Source organism: Cucurbita pepo, chromosome LG14 (assembly GCF_002806865.2).
Source record: "Cucurbita pepo subsp. pepo cultivar mu-cu-16 chromosome LG14, ASM280686v2, whole genome shotgun sequence".
In the NCBI taxonomy this organism is placed as follows: Eukaryota; Viridiplantae; Streptophyta; class Magnoliopsida; order Cucurbitales; family Cucurbitaceae; genus Cucurbita; species Cucurbita pepo.
In genome coordinates this window covers 8,479,446-8,506,221 of record NC_036651.1, presented here as the reverse complement: position 1 = coordinate 8,506,221, position 26,776 = coordinate 8,479,446, and the positions used below count along the sequence as shown (strand labels likewise).

The 26,776-nt window shown below is 36.1% G+C and overlaps 3 protein-coding genes across 4 annotated transcripts; all 3 read right to left on the bottom strand.

Annotated features, from left to right (window-relative positions):
* Window positions 1-640: 640 nt before the first annotated feature.
* On the bottom strand, window positions 641-12,906 carry LOC111809987 (alpha-glucosidase 2). 2 transcript variants are annotated; one of them, XM_023696503.1, is made up of 22 exons: window positions 12,458-12,906; window positions 10,947-11,238; window positions 10,750-10,818; window positions 10,420-10,675; window positions 10,158-10,240; window positions 9,814-9,909; window positions 9,450-9,618; window positions 9,235-9,377; window positions 9,064-9,150; window positions 8,754-8,939; window positions 7,854-8,021; window positions 7,058-7,178; window positions 6,907-6,976; window positions 6,214-6,301; window positions 6,013-6,133; window positions 4,844-5,037; window positions 4,659-4,767; window positions 3,486-3,641; window positions 2,237-2,339; window positions 1,731-1,901; window positions 1,448-1,593; window positions 641-1,091 (listed from the first exon to the last, which is right to left on the bottom strand). In XM_023696503.1, exons 1-22 carry the CDS (start codon window positions 12,616-12,618, stop codon window positions 904-906), a joined length of 3,177 nt encoding a protein of 1,058 aa, XP_023552271.1. In that variant the 5' UTR covers window positions 12,619-12,906; the 3' UTR covers window positions 641-903. The 2 variants fall into 2 exon arrangements, with proteins under 2 accessions (XP_023552271.1, XP_023552270.1); XM_023696502.1 differs by having other exon boundaries at window positions 1,731-1,904; window positions 12,458-12,904.
* A 2,208-nt stretch (window positions 12,907-15,114) lies between these two features.
* Window positions 15,115-16,489, bottom strand: LOC111809697 (acyl-CoA-binding protein). The gene is made up of 4 exons (XM_023696080.1): window positions 16,362-16,489; window positions 15,691-15,808; window positions 15,515-15,577; window positions 15,115-15,353 (listed from the first exon to the last, which is right to left on the bottom strand). The coding sequence occupies exons 1-4, from the start codon at window positions 16,371-16,373 to the stop codon at window positions 15,277-15,279; spliced, it is 270 nt and encodes an 89-aa protein (XP_023551848.1). The 5' UTR covers window positions 16,374-16,489; the 3' UTR covers window positions 15,115-15,276.
* Window positions 16,490-22,421: 5,932 nt separating this feature from the next.
* Window positions 22,422-25,626, bottom strand: LOC111810681. Its single transcript, XM_023697426.1, has 3 exons — window positions 25,445-25,626; window positions 24,508-24,948; window positions 22,422-23,103 (listed from the first exon to the last, which is right to left on the bottom strand). The coding sequence occupies exons 2-3, from the start codon at window positions 24,702-24,704 to the stop codon at window positions 22,638-22,640; spliced, it is 663 nt and encodes a 220-aa protein (XP_023553194.1). The 5' UTR covers window positions 24,705-24,948; window positions 25,445-25,626; the 3' UTR covers window positions 22,422-22,637.
* Window positions 25,627-26,776: the final 1,150 nt, after the last annotated feature.

The window sequence follows — 26,776 nt, the reverse complement described above, 5'->3', positions numbered from 1 at the left end:
CCAACGTCCTTACTAGCACATCGCCTCGTGTCTACCCCCTTCAGAGAATAGCGAGAACGCTAAAACATCATCCGACGTCTAGCTCTAATACCATTTGTAACAGCTCAGATCCACCGTTAACAGATATTGTCATATTTGGACTTTCCCTCGAGGTTTTAAAACGCATTTCTTTCTTTCTCCAACCTACCTAATATGGGACATCACATTTCTTTCTAGTTTTTTTCAAAGTGTCGATTCAAAGTGGGAAGCTCCCAACTTTTTGGGATATGTTTAGCTTTTTATTTCATGATATATATATATATATATTTGATAATTATATAAATATAAAGCTACTTTTCTTGGTTCATTTAATACATATTTGACCCATAAAAAGTGTCAAATTTGCCTTTTCATAAAGTTTATTTTTATATAAAAAAAAAATATATATATATATATATATATATATATATATATATATATATATTATCAGTGTTAAAGGCCTTACCTTACCTGCTCCACTCTAAAAAGAAGAAATCAATACAGTAGGTAATGTCATCAAATAAAATAAAAAATTGCAAACTCAACCGTTCACTCACTACTTACCCTACCCGAGTCGAACCAACCACGGCACGAGTTAACAAACATGATATAAACATTAACATTTGAAAATTCGAGGGTATTTTTTAAACAAAGTGTTAACGTTTTTCATCCAAAACTAACGGTAATGGAATTATTGAGACTTTTCAAAACCGCTAAAGCCAAGCCAATCAGAAAGAAACAAAGACGAATGGCATAGTTGCAAATCCATGCAACTTTTATTTGAGAAACTGTTCCCAGTTAGCCTTAGAACAAGCCATGGAGTCAGGATAGGAACATTGATTAAGAACACAACATAATCTTCTTCAATGCAACAATCAATGAGATTTAGATCATCACCTCGTAACTGTGCGAGATTCGGAGCGGAGTTTCCTTAGACACCGGCCTCTGTTCCGACCATAGCTCCAGGTTGACCGTTCCAGTTCCCCAGTGGACGAAACATTTGTAAACTTCCTTGATATTAAACTTGTTGACTAACGCTAATCCCAAACATTTATCAACTAGCTTCCATTCACCTGGAATGTTTACTTTTCTTTAGCAAGCAAAAGATTAAGCTTAACAAAACACGTATTTTTGTAGCTAAGATTCAGCCTCGATAACCTTCTCGAGTTTCGTCATTGAAGCATGGAATTAATAGATACAACTCTAAAAGTTCAGCAGCTGATCATAATCGTTCTAAACCACTATGATTAACTTTACACACATTTCAAAGTTCATATATCTAATAGACATAAAACCTAAAGATCCTAAGTCCTACCAGACACAGAATAAATTGAATACTATGCATAATAGACTCTTAACGTCAAGGAAGTTCACAAAAGTTTAAGGACGTTATTAGACAATATATCAGTAAACGAAAGAAAATGATTACCATTGGGTAAAAGATCTCCCTCGAAGTACTTCTCCCCTGATTCGGGCCAGATTTCGTGCACGGACCCGTCAACCGATGTGAATGAAATAAAAGATTCGGAAGGATGTAAAAGGTTAAACATTGGATGAACCCTTAAGCAGACCAACCTACAAAATTTTAAAAAACATATAGAATTAGTCAAATCAACAGATCTATTCAAGTTTTCAAACTTGAAAGCCTCCAAACATCCAAGTTTTCAGCAATGAGGCTAAAAGTAGAACTTATAGTAATATTTGGTGCAAACCTTGAGAAACCACCAGAACCAGCACCTACTTTGACAGCTACAATGCTGGAGTTAATCTGAAGTGCTTTAGCATCTTCCTTTGAAATGTATATTTTTCGTCTTAGGGCTAACCCTCCGTCAATATCACCTTCCAGTTCGAGAGATTCCTCGTCTCCATCATGCTCGATTTTCCTACTGAAAGAAAAGATTATCACCTTCAAGGCATCTGTTAATCGGACTTTGTGTAGTTTTTGGTTCGGTGTAATCGTTTTGGATTGAGGTTCGTTCTTGATTCTTGTAGTTTTTTTGTGGACTCGTTTCGTGGGCTTGTTTTTTTGTATGCCCTTGTATAACGTTTCGTTTTTCTCGATGAAAGCTCGATTTCTAGCAAACAAGAACTGAACTGGCAAAAGTGAATACTCTCCCTAAAGTTTATAAATATTTATGAACTATTTCACTTGTCAAGAAACGTAATCTGTTATATGAGTTAATATTCAGAATCATTCAAGCAGAGGTTGGGAACTTACTCAATGATGCTATATTCCTCCGTACATCCAGGGGATCGGTACTCCGTACCGCTGAACTCCTCATAACCATTGATATCAATCTTGCCTTGGAGCCACTGTATCCCTGGAACTCACAGACAAAATGATATCAACCTATCTATTACATTTTATAAGTAAATAGTGATAACCAAGAAAAAGAATAAAAATACTCTTTTGAACTCGAGCCATTATATTGTTTTGAACTTGAACCATAATGACAAGTAGTTTTACTATTCTGACCCGAGGAAGGTACATGAACAGGTAGTTTATATGTATGGAGTTTAGGGTTTAGAGCAAAAGGGCTCCTCCAGGCTTATGAGCTTATGAGTATTACCCTAGGGGCAACTCGATGCACACTTTGTGCAAGACTGACAAAGGACCTAGACATACGTGAAATTTAGACCCAAGAGAAAACAGAAAGCCTCTAGGTTGTGAACCTGGAGAACGATTCCTTAAAGGAGGTATGTTGAGGATTAGTTAAAGAGTGACCTACAAAGTTTGGTACAGACATTAAGCCACAATTTGGCTATCACTAGGAGATTAAGTCCGATAAGAGCCTCCAAATAGGTTGCTTACTAAATAGTTTTATACTCATTTCGTGTTATTCTTTTTTTTTTTTTCCACATGGAGTGTAGACTATTGTTGATGGCAGGAGCATGCAGAGCCATGCAGCTGCAATGGGTGCCCTTTAGATCGAGTCACCTTCCTTCTTGTCATGTTATTATTATTTTAAATGCTACTTTCCGAAACTTATACATTTTTTGTAAACCGTTTTGATTTGACTCCACAAATATTACCTTTAAACTACTTTTATGTCGATTTTGAATGCATATTTAAAATTTAAATTCTTTGTGTCTCCCGTTTTACAAAAAAATAAATGAAAATTTTACCACTCTTTCTACCCTTGAGTGTACAAGGTGACCTGTGATTCAAGGTATAAAAACCAGGTCGTTACACTTTCCTAGTCCTTCCTTGAAAGTACTTTTCCAAAAAGTTAACCCGAATTACCATTACTGATCTCGGATCATAAACTCAGTGGCAGGAATCATCTATGTAGGTCATAATCTAGGACCTTCCCTTAGTTTACCAACATATACTCTAGGATCTAGAAATATGATTAAACATCTAGATATCATAACATCATTCCCCGTTAAATTTTGATAGCAAATGAAGTTTTAAAACGAAAAGAAAAGAGTAATATTTAAAATTACAATAATCATAAAGTTGTTACCTGAAGGAAGGTGTGTCATGGAAATTATTCTACCACCAATCCAGGGGACTACTTTAACAGACCAATGGCCGCCTTTCAGTTCAATAGGAGTTTTTGAAAGTGATACTCCCTTATGTTCAGAAACCCCTTCATGATCTTGCAAAGTCTTGGCACTTTCTGCAAGGCATTTATTGAATAAGCAAATCATAAGTAAAAATGGAGGTAACGGTAACCGCCCAAGCCCACCGCTAGTAAATATTGTCCTCTTTAGGCTTTCCCTTCTGGGCTTCCCCTCAAGGCTTTAAAACGCATCTACTAGGGAGAGGTTCCACACCCTTATAAGGAATGTTTCGTTCCCTTCTCCAACCGATGTGGGATCTCATAATCCACCCCCTTGGGAGCCTAGCGTCCTCGCTGACACACCGCCTGGTGTCTGACTCTGATACTATTTGCAACAGCTCAAGCCCACTGCTAGCAAATATTATCCTCTTTGGGGTTTCCCTTCTAGGCTTCCCTCAAGGCTTTAAAACGCAATAACTAGGAAGAGATTTCCAGGAATGTTTCTTACCCTCTCTAATCAACGTGGGATTTCACAATAACTGAAACTCAAGAATCCATTATTACTTGGACGGATGACCTTAAAACTACTTAAGTATACAACTTTTCCTTTGTACCATCGAGCCAATTTATGATGGTTCAAATGTACGTTGACATGACTATTAAATCACCAATCAATTCAAAATATTAAGCTGATGGGTTAAGGTAAATTTAATTATATCAATACTTCAACACACTTGCTCACTTGTGGGCTTGAAAATTTGTAGAATGCCAAACGAATGAAAATCAATATTGATTGAGAAGGAAATGATACTACATGGGTTCGAACAAAAAATCTCCTTCACTATGATCATATTGAATCACGATCGATCCGAAAGTTTAAGCTAATAAGTTATGCTAAATTTAGTTAAATCGACACATAGTGGCATGGGCTTGTTTCTTCCTCTTGAAGAGTTCTTTAGAGAGCACAATCTTACGATGGCCAATTAGATAAGCTTTGTAACTCCTTGGGTTTAGGGTGTTCTCTCAGTTTTGTATATTTCACTTGTTAATAAAATTTTGTTTTCTATATATAAGAAATGCTACATTGAAACGTACTCGAAAGAGAAAAAGAGAAGAAGAATGGAGCTGTAGTACCTAATCGATGACGATATTCTCGCTCGCTGATGGCTATCAGGTCAGCCGCTTCTTGTTCGGAGGGTAACGTCACTTGCAAGACTTCTCCATCTGTGCCCCAAGCATCAATCTGGAGGTGTAGAGAATTACAATATGAATACAGTCGAGAGCTCCCAAAGGGACTTTGGAAATAAAAGAAAATGCACCTTTGCCCCTCCACCCAGTAGTATCTGAACATGAAGACGCCGCTTTGGCCTTGTCCATGATCCTTCAGTTCTAGAAACTTGAACAGTAACAACTGAAGATTCTAGTTCTGCAACATAATGTGTCAAAAGGTATGCACCTAAAGTGAAACCATATCCGTCACCATCATCTTCATATAGAACACCTTTACCCTTTCCTGTAAATACATTGAAAATTATTAAACTTGGACAAGGAAAGAATTTCCAGAAAAATGTTAACTGGTGAACTGTAACAGAACTATAACAGCCCAGCCCAAGTCCACCGTTAGTAGATATTGTCCGCTTTGCAAGTATTGTTGTCAACCTCACGATTTTTAAAACGCATCTATTAGGGAGAGATTTCCACACCCTTATAAGGAATGTTGCGTCTACAGAGGAGAGATTTCCACACCCTTATAAGTAATGTTTCATTCTCCTCTCCAACCGATGTGGGATCTCACAATCCACCCCCTTGGGGGCCAACGTCCTCGCTGGCACACCGCCCGGTGTCTGGTTTTGATACCATTTGTAACAGCCCAAGTCCACCTTTAGCAGATATTATCCGCTTTGGCCTGTTACGTATCACCGTCAGCCTCACAATTTTTAAGACATGTCTACTATGGAGAAGTTTCTACACCCTTATAAAGAATGTTTTGTTCCCCTCTCCAACCGATGTGGGATCTCACAATCTATTCCCCTTGAGGGTCTAGCGTCCTCGTTGGCACACCGCCCGGTGTCTGGCTCTGGTATCATTTGTAACAGCCCAAGTCCACAGTTAACAGATATTTTCCGTTTTGGCCCGTTATGTATCGCCATCAGCGGAGAGGTTTCCACACCCTTATAAGGAATGCTTCATTCCCCTCTCTAACCGATGTGGGATCTCACATGAACGGACCAAAATCTAGAGAAATCAATACAATTTAGTTAAAGGCGCTCCTAACGAGGTAATAAATAGTCCCGATTACTAGGTCAGTCTACACTTATTAATTGAAGGAAAATGACACCCTTTGGTCTTTAGGCGGTCAGAAAGTAACGATAACTAGTCAAGAAAAGAGTAGGATAAGAATATAAGTATATGTGTGGTAGAGAAAGGATAATATACAGATCACTTCATGGTCAATCCCAAAAAAATGTGAATAAGCCAATGTCATCACCATTTTCATCTAAAGCCACAAGAAGAGATACATCATCAGAAGGATTTGCTTCTCCAGTATGCTGGTGTGCAGGACCTAAAGGAACAATTGATCCACCTTGCAGAAATAAGACTGGTAGATCCTGCAATGATCCAATGCACGTGAAAAAGAATAACAAAGAAAGCCAGTAACAAAGCAATTAAATCAGCAAGCAGAAATTACCGGATGCGAGTCATCGAAATCGAATCTCGACCAAATTCCCTTCGGCAATGTCAAATTTAAATTGTTGATTCCTTGGTTGGGCAAAGTGCTGCTCAAGAACAAGTGTTAGTATAAAAATAATTGGATTGATACTATAACGGCTCAGTCCACCGCTAGCAGATATGGTCCTCTTTGGGCTTTCCCTCAAGGTTTTTAAAATGCGTATGCTAGGGAGAGGTTTCCACACCTTTATAAAGGGTGTTTCATTCTCCTCCCCAACCGATGTAGGATATCACAATCCACCCCCCTTTAGGGCCCAACGTCCTCGCTGGCACTCGTTCCTTTCTCCAATCAATGTGGGACCCCCACCAAATCCACCCCCCTTTGGGGCCTAGCGTCCTTGCTGGCACACTGCCTCGTGTCTACCCCTTTGGGGAATAGCCTCCTCGCTGGCACATCGTCCAGTGTCTGGCTCTGATACCATTTGTAATGGCTAAAATCTACCGCTAGAAGATATTGTCCTCTTTGGGCTTTCCCTTTTGGGTTTCCCCTCAAGGTTTGTAAAACACGTTTGCTAGCGAGAGGTTTCCACACCCTTATAAAGGGTGTTTCGTTCTCCTCTCCAACCGATGTGGGATATCACAGATACTCTACCAGCCCCGCTACTTAACCCTTAGTACCCAAAAGTTACCCAATATTCTATATATACTCTACCTTGAATAGATTAAAATTGAACCCAGAAGAAAAGAATTTTCAATTTTTCTCAAGTTGGCATCTTTTGGATCTGCAAAATGTTAAAACGGAGTCAAAAAAATGTTGCAACCAGAAAGAAACATATCAAAGCTGGATAAGTAAGGTAACCTACCAGCAAAAAAAACAGGAGTTGCAACAGGAACACCCGTTGTATGAGCCATATAGAAAAGAGTGTATATATGAGGTAATAGGCGGTAGCGTCTCTTCAATGCTAGGCGGCAAACTTCTTCACACTAACAAATGATCAAAGCTTCGGTTCAAATAATTTGAAGATATCAGAAATAATCCATAAACCCATGACAATTTAAACCATTTGCAATAGGTACAGGCATATAACCCATGACAACACAGGTATTCGTCATTGATATGAAATAAGGCGTCGTAATGAAAGTTGCATATTATGTTTTCTTAAGTCATGAGCTTGTTCCTTTGCATTTTTTTCGTTTAGATTTGCATGCTAGAGTCATTGAAGTAGTCTTGATCAAGATATCTTGTGGAGTGTTTCGAATCACGAGTTTTCTTTACTCTTGATCTTGATCATCAAAGTAATCCGTTCCTATACATTTCCTTAGGTTGATTCCTTAATGTTTTTGGGTTCTCAGATAATTTAGATCTATAGATCTTGTTCTTCAACAAGATTCTTAGAGTTTCATAACAAGTCACTCTTAATCCTTTAATATGAACGGCATTAACGAAGGAGGAGACACTAACAGTCACTCTTAATCCTAAGAGTTTCCTAAACTTTCTCTACCATGTTTGTGCAGTGTTCATTAATTAATCATTTGATGGAGTCAGATTCAAGTCATTAAACTCAAATCTTCTAGACAAAAATGATCCTTCTCATATATATTAAAACCCTGAAATGATGACCAACAAAGTAAATATAATATATTTAGGTTAGGGAAAACCTCTTCTCCAAATGACCATGGTTCATGGTCAGCAGTGCTGGTTTCAGAATGCCCACGGCAGAAAGGAAACATGGCACCAATTCCCATCCACCTTCCGAAAAGCCTAGGTGTCGCGTTTCCAGCAAAGCCACCAATGTCTGGTCCAGATAGAGGCTGACCACTGAGTCCCTGAAGAGCGACAAGCGAGAAGATAATGAAATCTAAATCGAAGCCATAATCATAACTCATTCTTAAGACCTTGGTGAAAATCAAAGCATTTAAGATTCTCTCAACCATTGATGTTAATAAAAAAAAGGTTACGGCCACTGATGTTAATCTAATATTGTAAGATGCTCCTCTCCTCATCTTTATGGACCCTCCTACCCCTTTCCTTCAAACTTCCCTCGTAACGGGCTAAATGTGCATCTCTCCAAAAGAAAAAAAATCTTAAATACTTTTCTCAGTTATGTAGATATTTAGATTATATTTGACACTATGCAAGTGCTCGATCTGTTGGGCCATGGTGTTCATGTTAGGCATTTCTCTCCAATTATAGATGGTATCAGAGTCAGACACCAGGCAATGTGCCAGCGAGGAGACTGAGCTCCAAAGGAGGGTGGACACGAGGCAGTGTGCCAGCAAGGACGCTTGGACCTGAAGGGGGGTGGATTGGAGGGTCCCACATCGATTGAAGAAGGGAACGAGTGCCAGCGATGACACTAGGTCCTAGAGGGGGGTGGATTCTGAGATCCCACATCGATTGTGGAGGAGAACGAAGCATTCTTTATAAGGGTGTGGAAACCTCACCCTAGCATACGCGTTTTAAAAACCTTGAGGGGAACCCCGAAAGGGAAAGTCCGAAGAAGAAAAGACATATGCAGATTGAAGTAGAAATTTTGCATAGAGCCAATAGTTAATTACCAACTGAAGTATCATGGAGATGCTCATGTGAAGATGCTCCCAGCTTGAAATGTTGTCACCTGTCCATGTAGCAGCATACTTTTGGCTACCAACAAAACCAGCCCTAGTGAGAACAAAAGGACGCCTTTCACTGTTAGCCGATTTCATCCCTTCATATGTTGATCTAGCCATCAACATTCCATACACCTGAAGAACAAAACCGTGTTATTAAATATTATCAAATATCGCTAAACAAACATTCCGAAAACAAGAAGCATTTGCACTCGTGATGTTCGATACAAATGGCTCAAGGTTATGCTAAGGATTATACATTGTGATAGTAAGAATGATTCTGACAACCCCCAAATTCTTCATCGCCTCTATGAATGTTACTCTCGGGCATCGTTTTAGTTACCGTCTGAAAAGGAAAGTGATGATTAATGGTAAAAGGTACTGATGAAAGTGTAAGCACAAACTAAAAATAATTTACATGTAGCATTACCTTAAAAATAGCTGGTTCATTCATGTCATTCCATATACCATCAACACCATTAGAAACAAAATCCTTAACTAAATTTGCCCACCAATCTCGAGCTTTAGCTTGTGTAAATTCAGGAAATACACACGGCCCGGGCCAGACCTCGCCTAAGACAATTCAGAAGTGTTTAGTATACCATTAAAAGGTCACAATTTAAGTGCCAATGATAAGACACATACCTACGTAAGGTTCTCCATTAGCTTTTTGGACCCAAACATTTTTTTCAGAACCACTGTCATATACAAAATAACCTTTTTCATGTTTGATTCCAGGATCAAGCATCCAAATAGCTTTAATACCAATTTGGTGAAGATCGTTCACCAAAGTTTTTGGATCAGCAAAACGCTCCTGAGAAAATGTCACTATTATATGCATGCCTTTTCTCCATTTAGTGTATAGAAAAGATACGATAATTAAGTTCAAACCCCGAAGGTAAGAGATGCATGTGAAGAACCATTTAGACGTATAATCATGTTAAAGATGATTAAAATAATAAGTAAAATGTAGTTGTCATCGATGGAGATCAATTAGACAATGACATACAGGGTCGAAAGTGAAACAACGGAAACCATCCATGTAGTCTATGTCCATCCATATAACATCGCAGGGTATATTTTTCTCTCGAAACGTTCTTGAAACCTGCAATAGTTTGCAGAAAAAGAAACTGATTAACAGCTTAACTATTCCTTATAGGACCTTAAATAGACTAAATTCTAACTAGATTTGTTGTGTTTTGCTTCTTGCATAGCCAAGAATGGAAAAGACATGAACATTTGCTTAAAATATAACAGTAGTTGGGCTGACATAGATATACTAGTCCTGCACAAAGCCATATTCATAAGACCAATTGTCCCTGATTATGAAAATATCAGTGTATTCCAGCCTACCTCGAGTACTCGATCAGCAGAATCATAGCTCCAACGGCATTGGTGGTAGCCCAAGGCCCATTTTGGGGGCATAAACACAGTGCCTAGTGAGAAAATAACCCGTTAAGGCTTATAACAAATTATAGATGCTGACGACTCGATTACAACGATCGAACTATTGAGCAATAACTTCATCGACCAAAAATTATAAATTATAAATCTTGTTTGATGAGTTAAAGCAATGTAAAAATACAGAAAAGTTAAGAATTGAAAAGCAAGTTACCAACTGCCTTAGAGAAGGACTTTAAAACAGCTGATGGCGAGGAAAATGGACCGAATGTAATGACGGGATATGAGGAAGGAGCGATGAAATGTATTATTGAATCTTCCCTCAGATCAATCTCACAACGCAGGGACGTGTCGGCAAGAACGCCTAGTGCCTCCCCATTTGGAAGAATGGCCAACACCCATGGATGTGATTGGTACAAGGATGTAGTTCCAGAACCATATCCATAAGCATCTGTGTTCCATGTGAAAATCTACAAGGGAGGGAACTGCTAAGGTCAAGAAGAATTAACTAACTAATATCAAGTATACCGAATTATTAACGTACTCTTTTCCCCGTTCGCTCGAGTTGTCCACTAACTTCCCCAGTTCCATAAAAGGAGGTACCAGCAGGAAGCTGTAGAAGTCAAATTTGTCAAATTACTTTGAATGGATTTCAAGACTCAAAGTGTATATAATTCATGATCAGAAACCATAACTGCAAGATATCAAATGACAAACGATAATATTTATACGAAAACGGACCTGAAGTTTAACAATCTGCTGGCCAAGGTGACACTCGAAAACAGGAACATATGTAGCAAGCTTCTGGCTAGAAATCGGTGTGTCTCTATCCTTAGATTTTATGAAAGAAAAACTTGGATAAGCCGCAGCTCTATCGTTTGCAGAACAATCAAATCGAAAAACACCATCTTCCAGTATAGGCTCAAAAATCATATTCCCAGAGAGAGTGTCTATTGTGATTCCTTTCTCTTTGGTGTTCCCCATTTTACACGTAAACTTTCCTGAAATCAACTTCTTGTTTGTCCACTTTCTCCTGTATCCCAAAAATCAAAGGGAAAAAACATTCAGATAGTTAAGCCTCAATGATCAAATACCCAAAATTTGAAATGAATATGTCACTCTGGGCCAATTCAGATTAGAGTATAAACATTAAATCCAAGCATGCACAATTTGAGATTTTCACACCCTTATAAGCATGTTTTGTTCTCCTCCCCAACCAATGTGGGATCTCACAATCCACCCCTCTTCGGGCCCAGCGTCCTCGCTGGCACTCGTTCCCTTCTCCAATCGATGTGGGACCCCCAATCCACCCCTGTTGGGACCCAGCATCCTTGTTGGCACACCGCCTCGTGACCACCCCCTTTGGAGCTCAAACTCCTCGCGAGCACATCACCTGGTGTCTAGCTCTAATACCATTTGCAACGGCACAAGCCCACCGCTAGCGAATAATGTCCTCTTTGGGCTTTCCCTTTCGGGCTTCCCTTCAAGATTTTAAAAAGCATATGCTAGGGAGAGGTTTCCACATCTTTGTACAGAATGTTTTGTTCTCCTCCCCAACCGATGTGGGATCTCACAATCCACCCATTTTTGGGGCCCAGCATCCTTGCTGGCACACCGCCACGTGTCCACCCCCTTCAGGGCTCAGCCTCCTCGCTAGCACATCGCTTGATGTCTGGCTCTGATACCATTCGTAACAGCCCAAGGCCACCGCTAGAAGATATTGTCCTCTTTGGATTTTCACTTTCAGACTTCCCCTCAAGATTTTTAAAACGCATCTGCTAGGGGGAGGTTTCCACACTCTTATAAAGAATGTTTCGTTCTTCTCCCCAACCTACGTGGGATCTCACAAAAACAGCTAAGATTTTGTAGACCAAGATGTGAAAAACCATACAAAAAGAAAGTTAAACAGAGAACAGATTGGCTCTTTGTCACATTCAATTGGGATCATCTCTATTATGATGTAGCTCAAGAAACGAGAGTCTAAAATGTGCGGATTCAATCATTCAAGCTCGTTTCTGAAATCAAACAGATCATTATTCCTCAGAGAGGACGTGAGTTCCGAATTGCTACTGATTTCGAGTCGAATATGTCGAGAAATGCCAAAAGTGCGATCAAATTTATGTGAAATGATCAACACAACAATCAAAAACAGCATCGATGAACAAATAAACCATCAAAATCCTAACGAAAACGAACTAATCTGAATCGTCAAGGGCAAAGATAAGGTAAAAAAATAAAAAACTAGCAAGAACCTGGAGAAATGAAGCTTGTTCGAATCACAAGAACGAGCACCAGATATTCTTGTTGTACAAATGCGATGTATAGAATTGGGAGTCCGATTAAGCCAAGGAATATATCCCGATGATCGCCCACATCGAGCCACTAGGCCACTCAAAACTGATGATTCTTCCATCACTTTCGAGCTCAACCTTTTTATATTACGCGCCCCAACTATGCACAGCCCTCATAATAACTTTTCAGGATTAAAAAATAATAATCTCTTTCTTTTCAGTTAATTTAGCTGCTGCTCGCCATATCCATTGTGTTCTGCTGCTTCTTCAGTGGCCTAAAAGTGAGAAATCCCAGAGATTTGTTGTCATGTTCATGAGAATTGAAATTTCATCGCAAGGGGAAGATCTTACAGGAGTTGTATATACTAATGAAATGTGATAATTTGCTAATTCGAGCAGTTGAGTGGACAGGACACTTCCCAGCATCCATTCTAGAACTTGATAATCAGAGCAATTTAATGAGTAACACACCTATTCCTAATTATATATTTTTCTTGAGTGAAAAATACACCTTTCCGTCGAAAATGAAGATGAAGAATCTTGTTAGACGAAGACGACTCTTCATAATGATATCATATTGTCCACTTTGAGCATCCCACGACTAAGTTTAGAGCATAGCTCTGATACTACGTTAGACGAACACGACTCTCCACAATGGTATGATATTGTCCACTTGGAAGCATAAGCTCTCGTCGCTTTGCTTTGGGCTTCCCCAAAAGGCCTCGTAACAATGGAGAAAGGATTCTTTGTTTATAAACCCATAATCATTTAGCCAACGTCGGACTTTCATCCTGTAACAAATCTAAATTTTACCCATTTGAATTTAGTACTATTTTGATCTCTAAATTTTTAAGATAGTTATCGATCCTTTTCAGATAAGTGTAGAATAGACCATTTGAATTTAGTACTATTTTGATCTCTAAATTTTTAAGATAGTTATCGATCCTTTTCAGGTAAGTGTAGAATAGACGGTGTTGATAGATGTCAGGGTAAGGTGGATCGACCACATGTGAACCGGGATTTCTTCATAAATACATAAATACTTTTTCAATTAATGTAATAAAAGTATATTAATTTTATATTTATGAAAGGGAAGATTAATAAAAATAGAATCTAATTATGAGTTTTGTCCTTATAATTAGTTTTGGACGAAAATCGTTAATCATTTGAAAACTTACGTGTATCCGATTCTTTGCTTAAAAATATTATAATAAAATTAAATTACAAAGTTTAATTTTGGAACTTGTTCAATCCATAAATAAAATTTCTAATAAAATTTAATTTAACCTATAAATAAATACTCTCCACCCATCATTGACATATTAAAAAAAAAATTCTTAAACTTTTAATTTAATGTCAGTAAATCATGGAAAGGTAAAGTTCATATTAGATACTCAGTCAAAATTCAAAAACTTCTTACACACTAAATTGAAATTTTAAGGACTTTTAAAAACTATTTACCCATAAAAAAGACTCTCTCATTTTACTTTTGCTTTTTCTAAAAAATAATATCCTTCTCTTATATATCTATGATCTTTCTCTTAATTAGCACGTAACCTATTGAATGAATACAATTGTTGTACGGCTACCCGTGACTCTAGAGGAGGCTAGCCGTGGACAAGTGTCCCCGAGCCACTGCTATAGCTTTGATGGGGAAAAATGCATGCTTTTTATGAGAGTTGAAAGAGGAAGACATTCAATTCAAACAAACATGGATGAGCCCTTTGATTATGATGAACAGGGTTGTAACATCTGCTGGTTCATCTGAGATGATAAGTGTATCATCCACGTGCACATGCGATATCAAGACCTATCAAGACCTGTAATTCTAGTGTTTGAATGGATCATGGGGCTGCTGGCAATAGTTCTTAATGAGGCCGGTAGGAGAGGGGAACAAAACATTATTTAAAAGAGGGTGGAAATCTCTCCTTAGCATATGCGTTTTAAAAACTTTGAGGAAAAGCCCATAGAGGACAATATTTGATAGCAAAAGAGGGTGGAAATCTCTCCCTATCATATGCGTTTTAAAAACTTTGAGAAAAAGCCCAAAAAAGACAATATTTGATAGCAGTGAATTTGAACGGTTACAAATGGTATCAGAACCAGATACCAGATAGTGTGCCAGCAATGACATTGAATCTCGAAGGAGGGTGGACACCGAGTGGTGTGCCAGTGAGGACACTGGACTGTGAAGGAGGGTGGATGTAAGATCCCATATCGATTAAAGAGAGAAACGTGCGACACTGGGCCCTGAAGGAGTTGGATTGTGAAATCTCACGTCGATTGGAGAAGAGAACTAGTGTCAGCGTGCCCTGAAGGGGGTGGATAGTGAGATCTCACATCGGTTGGAGAGGAGAACGGAACATTCTTTATAAAAGTGTGAAAACCTCTCCCTAGCAGATGCATTTTTAAAATCTTGAAAAAAAGCTCGAAAGAGAAAGTCTAAAGAGAACGTTCTTTAGCCGTTCTTTGGCTGACTCTAAAGATGAAATTGTTCAATTAGCTTTATTTGTGAAATTTTGCAAGTATCCTAAAATAAACTCTAGTTTCCAAATCCTGTTGACACTGTCTACACTTATGGAAAAAATGAAAAAAGCAATTAACAAGCCCAAGTATATTAATTTGGTTAAAAGGTTGAAGATTCATTAGCGAAATCCAATAGTAATAATACTTGCACATAGTTCATTGTTACACAATTTAGATAAATATGATAAAAGTACTGAACTTAAAACAAGGATTATTTCAACATCATTGTTCATACAGATAATCAGAGAAACTTATCAGTTAGCAGCAGCTGCCTCTTGTAACTGTTTCACCTTCGTGATGTAGTCGCTCATTGCATCATCCTTGGATTTTGCTGCAAAAACATTTAATTCTCTTCAATCAAGCTCACTGTTGTACATTTTTTACAAATCTTTAATCTAATAGAGTTCATGGCAAAAAAGAGTAAACATATTTCAATGTCATCGCAAAATAGAGAAAATCCATTTCATAGTGTTGAATTCTGAGAAAACTTACCTTCAACAGCCTTCCAGGCATCCCATTTGGCTCTGTCTCTCTGGTTGAACACTCCAGGTCGGCCTACAAATCAGTCATAGTTGCAATAAACGGTTAAATTGGAGAATTTGATCACATAATTCCATCTATACACAATTTTTCTTTAGAAATTATATTCAATGAAAGACAGTACTTACTAGTGTTCACGGGTCCAACAGTGGCCTGCTTGTATAGTCCATAGAGAATGAGTTTGTTTTCATTGCTTGTGTTCTCCGGCAAGGTCTTTGCCTTCTCAGCATACTCCTCAAACTCCTCCTGCAGAACTCAGCCTCATCAAGTTGTGATACAGACTGCGTGCTTTTAGTTCCATATAACAACAAATATATGAAGTTCTTACAATTCTCTGCACCTATTGCCCTAAATATCTAGAGTCCCGCAACAGTGTAATAACTCAAGCAATCAATTCGGAAACAACCAAAAGATTCACATCTGTCGATCTGGAACGACCAGATGTCGTTCATTCTTCGGAAGGAAAACACAGATCGACTAAAAAATATACAGATCTGAAAAGATAAATCCAACAGAAATCATTCTAACGAAGTCCAACAAATCTAACATATTATCAATGCATAACTATGACGCAAAACAAGAGACACGCTGCGATCTGCACTAATACCCTAACTCAATGCCAAGATCATCACCAACGAAAAGCTAAAGCATAATCATTCGGCATCAAATCACCCATTCTAAACGAAGAATTCAACTACTGGTCGAACAAGAAAATGACATAAAGAGAAGGATTGAGAGCTTCGAAGCTAATAACGTAAAGAATCTGAGAATTCAGAAGAAGAATGAGAGAGAAACCTACCTTCAAACCCATGGCGACTCGAAGCTCAATACAGAAACGAAATACTAACTGGGAAGGACGACGAGTGTGGAGCTTTTAAATACATGGAGGTGAGTAGAACAGAAGGAATAAATCGCCGAGTAATCGCCTTCAAAAGAAATTTATATATATATATAAATAAATAAATAAATAAATAAAACTATATTTTCTTTTTAATAAATTTTTAAAAATAAATAAATAAATACTGGTTGGTTTCTTTACATTTGTTTTTTATTCATTTTAATACATATATTCTTAAATTGTTTATATATGGACCAAAATCAAATAAAGTCAAAATATAGGGACCAATCACAAATTATCTAAAATAGTTGGGACTAATTTAAAAATTGTTAAAATTATTTTTGTTAGGTTTATTCTCTATTTTTTCTTTTTTTTTTTTCATTGAAAATTAGTTTAATATATTTTTTATAACTTTATAATTGAAACGTGTGACTAAAAGAATTGGAAAATAATTTTAAAATGATATAATTAATTTAATTATTTCAAAATTATTTCCTTCTATTCTCAATATATAATAATTTAATCTCTACACTAGAGTATTAATTTATATGATATAATAATTTAATTATTTTTTGTAATTTATAAATATGGTTGATATTCGATCGTAACAAAATTTATTAAAATTTTAACAATAATTTTTACAATAATAACTAAATTATTACGAATAAATACGAAAATTAAATTGTTATTACATTATAATTTTAATACGAGTAAATGGAATATATTTTAGGTACGATAACTAGTTTTTGTTTTTTTGAAATTAAGATGTTATTGGAGAAATAAAATTTTTAAAAAATAAATTTTAAAAATAACTTAAATGTTTATTCAACCAAACGAAATTATTAACAAATTTGATCTAAATTATTATTATTATTATTTAAAAATAAATAAAAGGTAAAGAGACTAAATCGCCGAGTGGACGCACGATATAACGAAGTCGAATCCAGTGGGGACCACACGAGTGGGGATATTCCTCCCGATCAGCTACGGATGGGCGGGGGAAAATTACGCAACCCTGTGGGGTCCAGTATTGTTTATTATTTCGATGATCTCTAAGCGTTGGCACTCCCAATTGAGCCTTGTGATCTCGACACGTGTCATGTGGCCCCCACTTTAATAAATTATTCATTAAAACATTTTTTGATTCAGATATATTTTAATTTAGTCACCTTATTTTAAATCTTTACTTTTATTCTATATATTTTTAATTGAAAAAAAAGTAATACTTACTTTGAATAACTAAATTTAAATTCATTTTTTATTAAAAATAAATAGACTAAATTTAAAATTTATTAAAAACAATTTCTTTTGCTCAACGATATGTTCGAGTCTCGAGTCTCTAACTGCGAGTTGAAAGTATAGTATCTTAACTAGTTGAGTCGTGTTGAAATTGACGAGACCAAACGAAGGTAAGGACACGAGTTCAACTCCGATTGGATTGACTTTTATAAGTAATTAAAAAATAATATATTGATGCAAATTTAAATATTTTTGGAAAATAATAAAAGAGGAAATGGGCTTTACGGTCCAAGTAGGCCCATGAATACAACACGCCTGAGGCCCATCCTTGAAGTCTTGAAAGCCCACAAAACTTGATCGGAGAGGTCCAATGGGCTTTTGCCACGTTTCATGATTTTTAATATATATTTTTAGTTTTGTTTAGTTATTTTTTTTACAATACAGTCGATAAAATGAGGGTGCATTTGATGGGATGACAGGGCTGTGACGATTACGGATCACAGCCGTAGTTCGGTCTGCTCAAACAAGAGCTTCTTGTCTACGTGGCAAATATTTTAGTGTCCAATTTTTTAAAATATATATTTAGTAATATTTCCATTGACATGTCAGCAATTTCCATTTCATTAAAAAAAAAAAATTAAAACTATAGTTAACATTTTAATTTGTTACGAATTATATCATTAAAATTAAACTCTCAAGTTAACTTTTATTATTATGTTTATGTATATTTATATAATAAAGATGACGAAACTTTATATCAAATTATTGACTATTATTATATCATGTCATTTTCATATTATAAATTTTAGGAATGTACGAGTAATTTCATAAGCTTTTTGATTTTTGATCTAACACTACACATATTCATATGTTTGAACAGCTAACAAAGTTGACTCTAACCAATAATAATACTCGACCTTCTCAACAACCTTTACAACACCTATGGTTTCAAAAACTTGAGTGAATTTCATGTATTTTCCAATGAACCACTCAATCGCAGTAATGTTAGAATTAGAATGTGATATTCATTTCGATATAGAGGTTTCAATTCTATGATATTTCAATAAAATGTGATATTCATATCGATATAGAGAGATTGAAATCCTGGTGCAAATGAAGAAATGTTGGTTTCAGGACGGGAATTCGCCATGGACAGAGTACCAGGGCAGTCCGCGAACTTTGCGTGTATTTCACAAATTTTTTATTCGGTGAGTTCATACTATTGAGAGACTGTTCTAAGCAACAGATCCAAATAGAACAGAAGAATTCAATTCATCAAGAATTTAACAGCATTCAAGTGATAAATATATATTCGACGCATAAACAATTACAAATCTGGAAAACTGAAGCCATGAACAACTGATGAGAAACTTAAACGAGAAGACAAAAACACACAACAAATCAAAATTCCAGGAATAAGCACTCTCTTCCGAATTTCTTCGGTTTTACTTCACTCAAAAATCATGCTAACTTCGTTACAGAACTCAACAACACAGCAATTTCACTTCAATATGAAAAATAAATTCGTTCAACGAATCGAGGACGAGAACGGCGGAGATCTCGCTTCGTAATCGATTTCAGAGCTATTAATACCATAGTACCTCAATTTCAAAGAAATTTGTCTTTCTAGCATCAATTGACGGCGGAAATTGTCGATGAAAATCTGCGCTCGCTGATCGACATCGTCTTCACAGCTTCCATTCCTCGAACTCTCACCACGCTCGAGCTTTCTCACAGAGCATTTCTCAATGATGCTTTCGTCTCCCAAGATACTCCTCAGCCCTGCCGTCTGACCGTCGGAATCGAATGACCGCATCCGCCGGGAAGGCGGCCGGCAAACGTGACAGAAGCGGACGAAGGCAGTGAGTTTCGTCAATGCCTTCTTCATGCGGAGCACCATTGGCGTTGCGTTCTCTGCCATTTTCCCCTTTTCCATCGACTGTGAAATGAAATGTTTGAAGTTTGTGTAACGAAAATGAAGCGGAAGACACGAAGAGCAAAAACGAAGGATGAAGAATTTATAGGGAGTCCATCCACAATTATTAATATTTTAAAAATTATATTGGAGGTTATCCAATCAGATCTTGACACGTAGTGACCACCAAAATTCTTAGATAAAACATAAATTAATTACACAATTAAACATTTCTGTGGGTCCCACTCGAAATTTTAATTATCAACTAAAAGAATTTAATAATTAAAAAATAAATTACAATTTTAATTATCAACTTTCCCATTTGTTAAAATTCACACTATCATTAAAATTATTTTTTTTAAAAAAATTAAATAGAATAAATTATTAAACACAAAACTTCATAAATTTATTATACACAAAATTAAAAATTAAAATATAAATAAATAAAAAAATCTCAAGACTTTGAATAGACTTATTAAATATAAAATTTAAAATAAAGGGATATAACTTAATTTGGAGGTAAATTATATAAAAATAAATTAAAATTAAAAATTTAACAATTTCCTAGTAGTCGAGAAAATGGGGGCGTATTTGATGGGATCACAGAGCTGTGACGATTGCTGGTCACAGCCGTGGTATACGAAATGCGCCATAAACGTGTTTGTTTTTTATTGGACGAAAAAAAAAAAAGTCTATTATAAATAATTTAAACGTAATATTTTTAGAAATTTTATTTTGTTTTTTTTTTCAATGAATTACTCCTTTTAACAGTCACTAAATTAAAATAATTATGTAATATTATGTAAATTTAAAAGAATATTTTTAATCTATTACTTGGGTCGGGTTTGAATCATAGGTGGTCCCATTTATTATGACTTTGAATTTCATAAGTAGACAACGAATATTACAATTTTACCCTTTATTTAAATTTTTACAGAGATAAAAATAAAATAAATTTTAAAGGAAAAATAATTCAAGAGACAAATTTCAAAATTTTAAAAATTAAAATTAAAAGGTAATTTACCGATTAAATACAAAATTAAAAATTCTACCAATTTTTAATACTTAAAAAATAGCTAAATTAAATAAAGATAAAATAATTTATTTATTTTATTTTATTAAATCACATTTATTGAGAAAAAATGGAAGGTGGGAAATTACAATTACTTTTAAAATAAATTAAAATTAAATTAAAAAAAACATCGACCTTCAAAGTAGAATGGAATTTCTTAGAAGTTAACAAAATGGGGGCATATTGATAGGATGACCGCGCTGTGACGATTTCGGATCACAGCCGTGGTTTCCGTCGGAGTAAACGTGTGAGAGGAGAGGCTAAGCTTGTTGTCCAAGTTATTACAAATATTTTAATTTCCAAAATAAAATAAAATAAATATTAGTATTTCCGACAGAAATTGTGTTACGTTTGGTTACCAAATGTTGGAGATTTGAAATTAAAAAATTATACATATTTTCAACTATGATTAATTAATCTGAATATAAGTAAATTAAAAAAAAAATTATAATTTTATTCCAACAAAGATAATACTAATTCTACATTTTAAATTAAATAAAGTAAATTAATCAAAAAATATTTTTAGAAAATTAATTTTAAATTTTTACTTTTAACTTAGTTGATTAATCTAATCAATATGAACTATGCTGAACCTGGTATTCCACCTTTGCCTGCTTTTGGTCCAAAGATGAAATTTACTGATTTTCGCAATAATAGTTTGTTCTAACTTATCCTATTTTTTACAGTGCGATGGTTGGCGGTTCACGGACTAGCTGTACCTACCGTTTCTTTTTTAGGGTCTCACGACCACTTGATGAAATGGGGAGGGAAGTGGGACAAATGACTGAGACTATTGGAATGATTCCTCTTTGGATAATAGGTTCTGTAACTGGCACGATTTAGGGTATTCCTGTGATCGATTTAGTTGGTATTTTCTTTTATGGTTTATATTCTGGATTGTATTCACTAATTTTCGCAATAATAGTCTGTATGACCACTTAATGAAAAGGGGAGGGAAGTGGGACAATATGACCCCTTAATGAAATGGAGAGGGAAGTGGGACAAATGACCGAGACTACTTAAAGGATCCTTAATGAAATGAAGAGGGAAGTGGGACAAATGACTGAGACTACTTAAAGGATTCTTAATGAAATGGAGAGGGAAGTGGGACAAATGACCGAGACTACTTAAAGGATTCCTCTTTGGAGAATAGGTACTGGCATTCCTGTGATCGATTTAGGGTATTCCTGTGATCGATTTAGTCGGTATTTTCTTTTATGGTTCATATTCTGGATTGTATTCACCGATTTTCGCAATAATAGTATGTTCCACAACAGAATTAACAATTAACAGTCTGTTCCACACCAGAATTATAACAATTAACAGACTGTTCCACACCAGAATTAACAAATAACAACATTATTTCTGTTCCAAACAGAATTATCAATTAACAGCATTTTATATGTTTGGTATCTACTTACTTTTGAGGAACATTTAAACCTTTATTTTAAAAAATAAAACAAATAATTCCCTCTATTCGATATCAAGAATAAAAAATAATTAAAAAAAAAAAAAAAAACTTTACTTTCTTAATCCAAAGTCTTAAAAAAAAAAAAAGAGGACTCTGTTAGTCAGGGATAGTCTTCAAGGGATAGTCTTCAAGGGATAATCTTCAATCTTGAAAATAATAAAAATAAATAGGCAACACGATCATGTAGGGGGGACCAGAAGCCTTCACCGTCCACATCTTCGGGGGGTGATAGGGTAGTACAAAACATGAGACGATCTTAAATGTTTGGAGAAGAAAGTAAATACATAGCTAAAAGAAGAGAGTCATAAAAGTTGAAAACAAAAATGGGGGAAATCATATATTAAGCCTAATCTTATTGAACAATAAGTTTTAAGATTTCACATCTCAATTACCAAAAAAAACAATTCTCATTTCTATCTGAATACATTTAATAACATTAAACCAAATACAAATAAGCTACAAAGGATTTCAGTGAAAAGGTAGGAACGAGTCAAGGCTTGAAGAACTCAGAAGTTGGAAAAAAAGTCGTCCTATAATTAATTAGGCGTTGGATACCCATTGCTGTGGACCATCACCACCATGGGAGCCTCCTTCGGAACCTGCAACTTCCTCGCTAGATTCAGCACGGTCTGCTTGTCCCTCTTCGATCTGATCATGTTGGGTCGAACTACCATACATCCGTCTTCTCGCCTCCTTTCGTGCTGCCCTCTCGGATAATTTCAGGTCTCTAAAGCCCTGTTCAAATTTAGCTTCGTCCTCCGGTGAGAAGAAAACGACCTCCATCTGCCCGAGTTCTTCGTACAGCTTCTCGATTTTTGCCTTCCAAAACAGCCCAATTTCAGTGTCCATTTTGTGGTATGGAGTTTTCAGCAGATACTCATCAATTCCACCGGCCTTGTCGATGCATCGAAGGGCATGAGTGGTGACTTTAACTCGAATATGGCGGTCTAGAATATAACTGAAAAGTCGCTTCCCTTGGACATTTGGTTTCCAGTTCCTTCTTGACCTATAAGCACCAGCACATTACGGCTAATACTCCAAAATTGAAAATTGATAGCATGACAAAATAATCGTAAATAATCGTAAAACGCACCGAACCCTTATATGACATAAGGCCGAAACAAAGGAAGAAAACGAAATTATTATATCGTGCTCTCGAATTTCTGAATACAAGAGCAAGAGAGGCATACCCTTGACATGTAAATATAAGGCTACAAACATAAAGCAAAAACCAATAACGTTCACACACAGAAGGAAACACAACTATAAGTTCATTTTCTCTTCCCAAATTCTAATGGATCATTTGGGTTCACAGGTTCTGTATTTGGGGGCACAAGTTTAGGAAGCTTGGGTTGAAATAGTGAGCGATGGAGGGGTTGAATAGTAGGATGTTGTTCGAGCCGGTTGGTTTCTCTAATTGAACTTGGGTTGTCAAACAGAGGGTCGGGGCTGTTGGGCTTAGGAAGCGAGGCACACGCTGAAGCCCGACTTTACGCCCCCAATCACCCTATCTTAGGGTTCTTCCACATGTTCATAGATTGACAAAAGGAGTGGGGCATGAAAACCTCAGAGCAAAGCAATTACAAGATCTCCACTTGATTCTAACTACAAGTCGTAATCAAGTAGTGTGGTTAAGAATTTTAGCAGAACAATTGATTCATATGCTAACCCCGCATCCAAAATCCAAACACTCATCAAGAAGGCAGCAACAAACAGATAAGAAAAAATCAGAAGCATGAACACAAAGACGTAAAGAATTTTTGAAATAGTAACAGAGAAATCCCAAAGAGGACAATATCTGCTAGCGGTGGGCTTAGACTATTACAAATGGTATCAGAGCCAGACACCGGGTGATGTGTCAGTGAGGACGCTGACCTCCAAGGGGGTGGATTATGAGATCCCACATTGGTTGGAGAGGGGAACGAAACATAAGGGTGTGGAAACCTCTCCCTAGTAGACACGTTTTAAAACCTTGAGAGGAAGCCCAGCAGGGAAATCTCAAAGAGGACAATATCTGTTAGCGGTGGGCTTAGGCTATTACAAATGGTATCAGAGCCAGACACTGGGCGGTGTGTCACACTGACCTCCAAAGAGGTGGATTGTGAGATCCTACATTGGTTGGAGAGGGGGATGAAACATTTCTTACAAGAGTGTGGAAACTTCTCCATAGTAGATGCATTTTAAAACCTTGAGGGGAAGCCCAATAGGGAAATCTCAAAGAGGACAATATCGGCTAGTGGCAGGCTTGGGCTTAACATGATATCCTTTAACCGTTAAGCTATGCTCATACTGGGAAAGGGACTAATGGTTTCGAACCACGGAATTCGGCAAATCAATAAAATGCATCCAAATTCAGAGAGAATCGACCATAGATTTTGAAAAAAATAAAGGAAAGAAAAGAGGTTCATACTTGTTGCCACCATCTTCACTGATACGGTTACCGAATTGGATGTGACGGCCAGCAAAAATACCGCGCTTAGCCCTATTCATCACTATTTTGGAGTCTGGAATACATTTCTTCAATGAATCCTTCACTCCAGGCGCAAGATTGTTTTCTCCAACCTTCTTCAATATCTTCTTCATCATTTCCTTTCCTCTAAAGGCCATTTTCGACTCTCTCTTGTAGAATCAGCTGTGACCCAAAAATACTCCAAACAATAGGAACAGAAGTAGAACGATCTGCGAAAATGAGTTTGAATTACTGCCAACAAGCTTCTACAGACAGAAGATCAAGCTCGATGAAATTCCAAACGGTACAGGTTGGGGACTGTATTTTGTGCAGCAGGACTTGCGTAAGAATAGAGTTTTCATAAGCAATTTGTGTTGTTACAGTCCGTTGCTCTGTTATCACCTAGGAAGCAGCACAAAATCCATCAGCAAAAAAAACCTTCGCCGGAGAAAGAAAAATCCATCACAGAAAAGGAAAAGGTGAGAAATATTCAATCTAATCAGTCGGAAATCGGAAAATGACGCCATTCACCTTAGTTATCACTTATCATTATCTACACCTTAATCACCGGCTAGTTATAGAAACAGCATCACATCGGCCAAATGATCCAAATTCCAAATTGCAAATCACACACAAATCAAGAAAAGCGGATAAAATTCCACAGAACACAAACAAGACAGAAATGAATCAAAACCAAGGATCCATTTCCGTTTCGACGAATCGCAATAAAAAAAAAAGTAAATTCCGGTTAGAAGAAGCATGTATCGAGAACGTGCCGAAGTAAAATTGATCGGAATTTCAGATATGGCACATTAACCTTGTTTGGAACACCCTAATTTGGAAGAATAAATATATAAGAAAAAAAAAAACCAACAACAAAGCAAGTAACGCTGATTACTCGGTGAGGCGAAAGACTGTGAAACGGAGGGAGCGGCGGTGAGATCGCCGGGAGGCTGAGACTGCAACGTGCGGCGGCAGCCGTTGAGATGGCGTCAGGCAGAAGAGGTGAGCGGCGTGGGGAGAGTCGAGATACAGTGGCTAGTAATGGGAAGGAAAGGCGTGGCGGTAAATTAGGGTTTAGAAAAAAAAAAAAGAAAAAAAAAAGGATGTTTTAGAAAATAATAATAATTATAAATTATAAAATAATTTTTGTTTTATAATTTATAATATATATTTTTTAATACAACAAATTTAAGCGAATAATTCGAACCTTATGTTAGTTTAATTATATTATATATTTTTTAATTTAACAAAAAATAAATTAATATAAAATACTATATTAATTCGTTTTTTAATATAATTTTACAATTTTAAATTTTAAATTCAAAATTCATATTAAAAATTTTTATTAATTTTTTTTTTTACTATTTAGATCATAAGAAAATAATAAAAAACACGTTCACTTGTATTTACTAGTTTTTATTGGTAGTTGTAGTTTGTAGATGAAGTTCGTTATGTTTGGATTATCTTTTTTTGAAAGGCATCTAATATTCATGTTTGAGAATCATTATTGAATACAAATAAAACCTTTTGTGTTTTCTTCGTACTTTTTTTGATGTTATTCTTTTTCAAACCTGGTTGAGTGAGTCGTCTTGGAATCTAAGAGTGACTATTATAGATTCCAAGTTCGATCTAAGAGTCATTCATCTTCTAACCAGCTCTTGGTTGGAATCAATTCGTTAAATTAGCTTTTGTGAACGTTTGCAAGGATTTTAGAAGGACCTTTAGCTTCGTAAAATCCAACATTGTTAGAGCTTATCATCTTCATGGATTAAAAATAAATAAAAATAATTTTCTAAATTCAAATAATAGATTTAAAATTCCAAAACAAAGGTAAAAACACTCAAATATTGAAAATAATATATCAATAGCTATTTTAAAAGTATTTCTATATATATATATATATATATTTATTTATTTTTTGTTAGGATCNGAGTGTGGAAACCTTCCGCTAGCAGACTCGTTTTAAAGCCTTGAGGGGAAGCTCGAAAGGGNTATTAGATTTGTATTGATGACTTAAGGTATGTGTGTATGGTAAGAAAGAATATAGAGAACAGAGAAAGTACATTTTTAAAGCTCAGATATATATGGTTAAGTTTACTGTATATAGTTTTACTAGATTTAACCATTTACTGTACATAGCTATTTACCATATATAGCTTTAGTATAACCGTTGACCAAGCTATAAACTGTGATGTCCCACATTGGTTGGGGAGGAGAACAAATCACC

Excerpts from the sequence above, each read along its gene's own strand:
- LOC111809987 (XM_023696502.1), bottom strand. The coding sequence starts at position 12,618 with ATGGAAGAATCATCAGTTTTGAGTGGCCTAGTGGCTCGATGTGGGCGA. Across the intron at positions 10,819-10,946 it reads AGCAGATTGTTAAACTTCAG|CTTCCTGCTGGTACCTCCTT; the intron begins GTCCGTTTTCGT and ends TGACTTCTACAG. Across the intron at positions 1,905-2,236 it reads GAGGAATATAGCATCATTGA|TAGGAAAATCGAGCATGATG; the intron begins GTAAGTTCCCAA and ends CTTTTCTTTCAG.
- LOC111809697 (XM_023696080.1), bottom strand. Across the intron at positions 15,578-15,690 it reads TGTTGGACCCGTGAACACTA|GCCGACCTGGAGTGTTCAAC; the intron begins GTAAGTACTGTC and ends ACTGATTTGTAG. Across the intron at positions 15,354-15,514 it reads TGCCTGGAAGGCTGTTGAAG|CAAAATCCAAGGATGATGCA; the intron begins GTAAGTTTTCTC and ends ATGTTTTTGCAG.
- LOC111810681 (XM_023697426.1), bottom strand. The coding sequence starts at position 24,704 with ATGGCCTTTAGAGGAAAGGAAATGATGAAGAAGATATTGAAGAAGGTT. Across the intron at positions 23,104-24,507 it reads AGTGAAGATGGTGGCAACAA|GTCAAGAAGGAACTGGAAAC; the intron begins GTATGAACCTCT and ends TGGTGCTTATAG.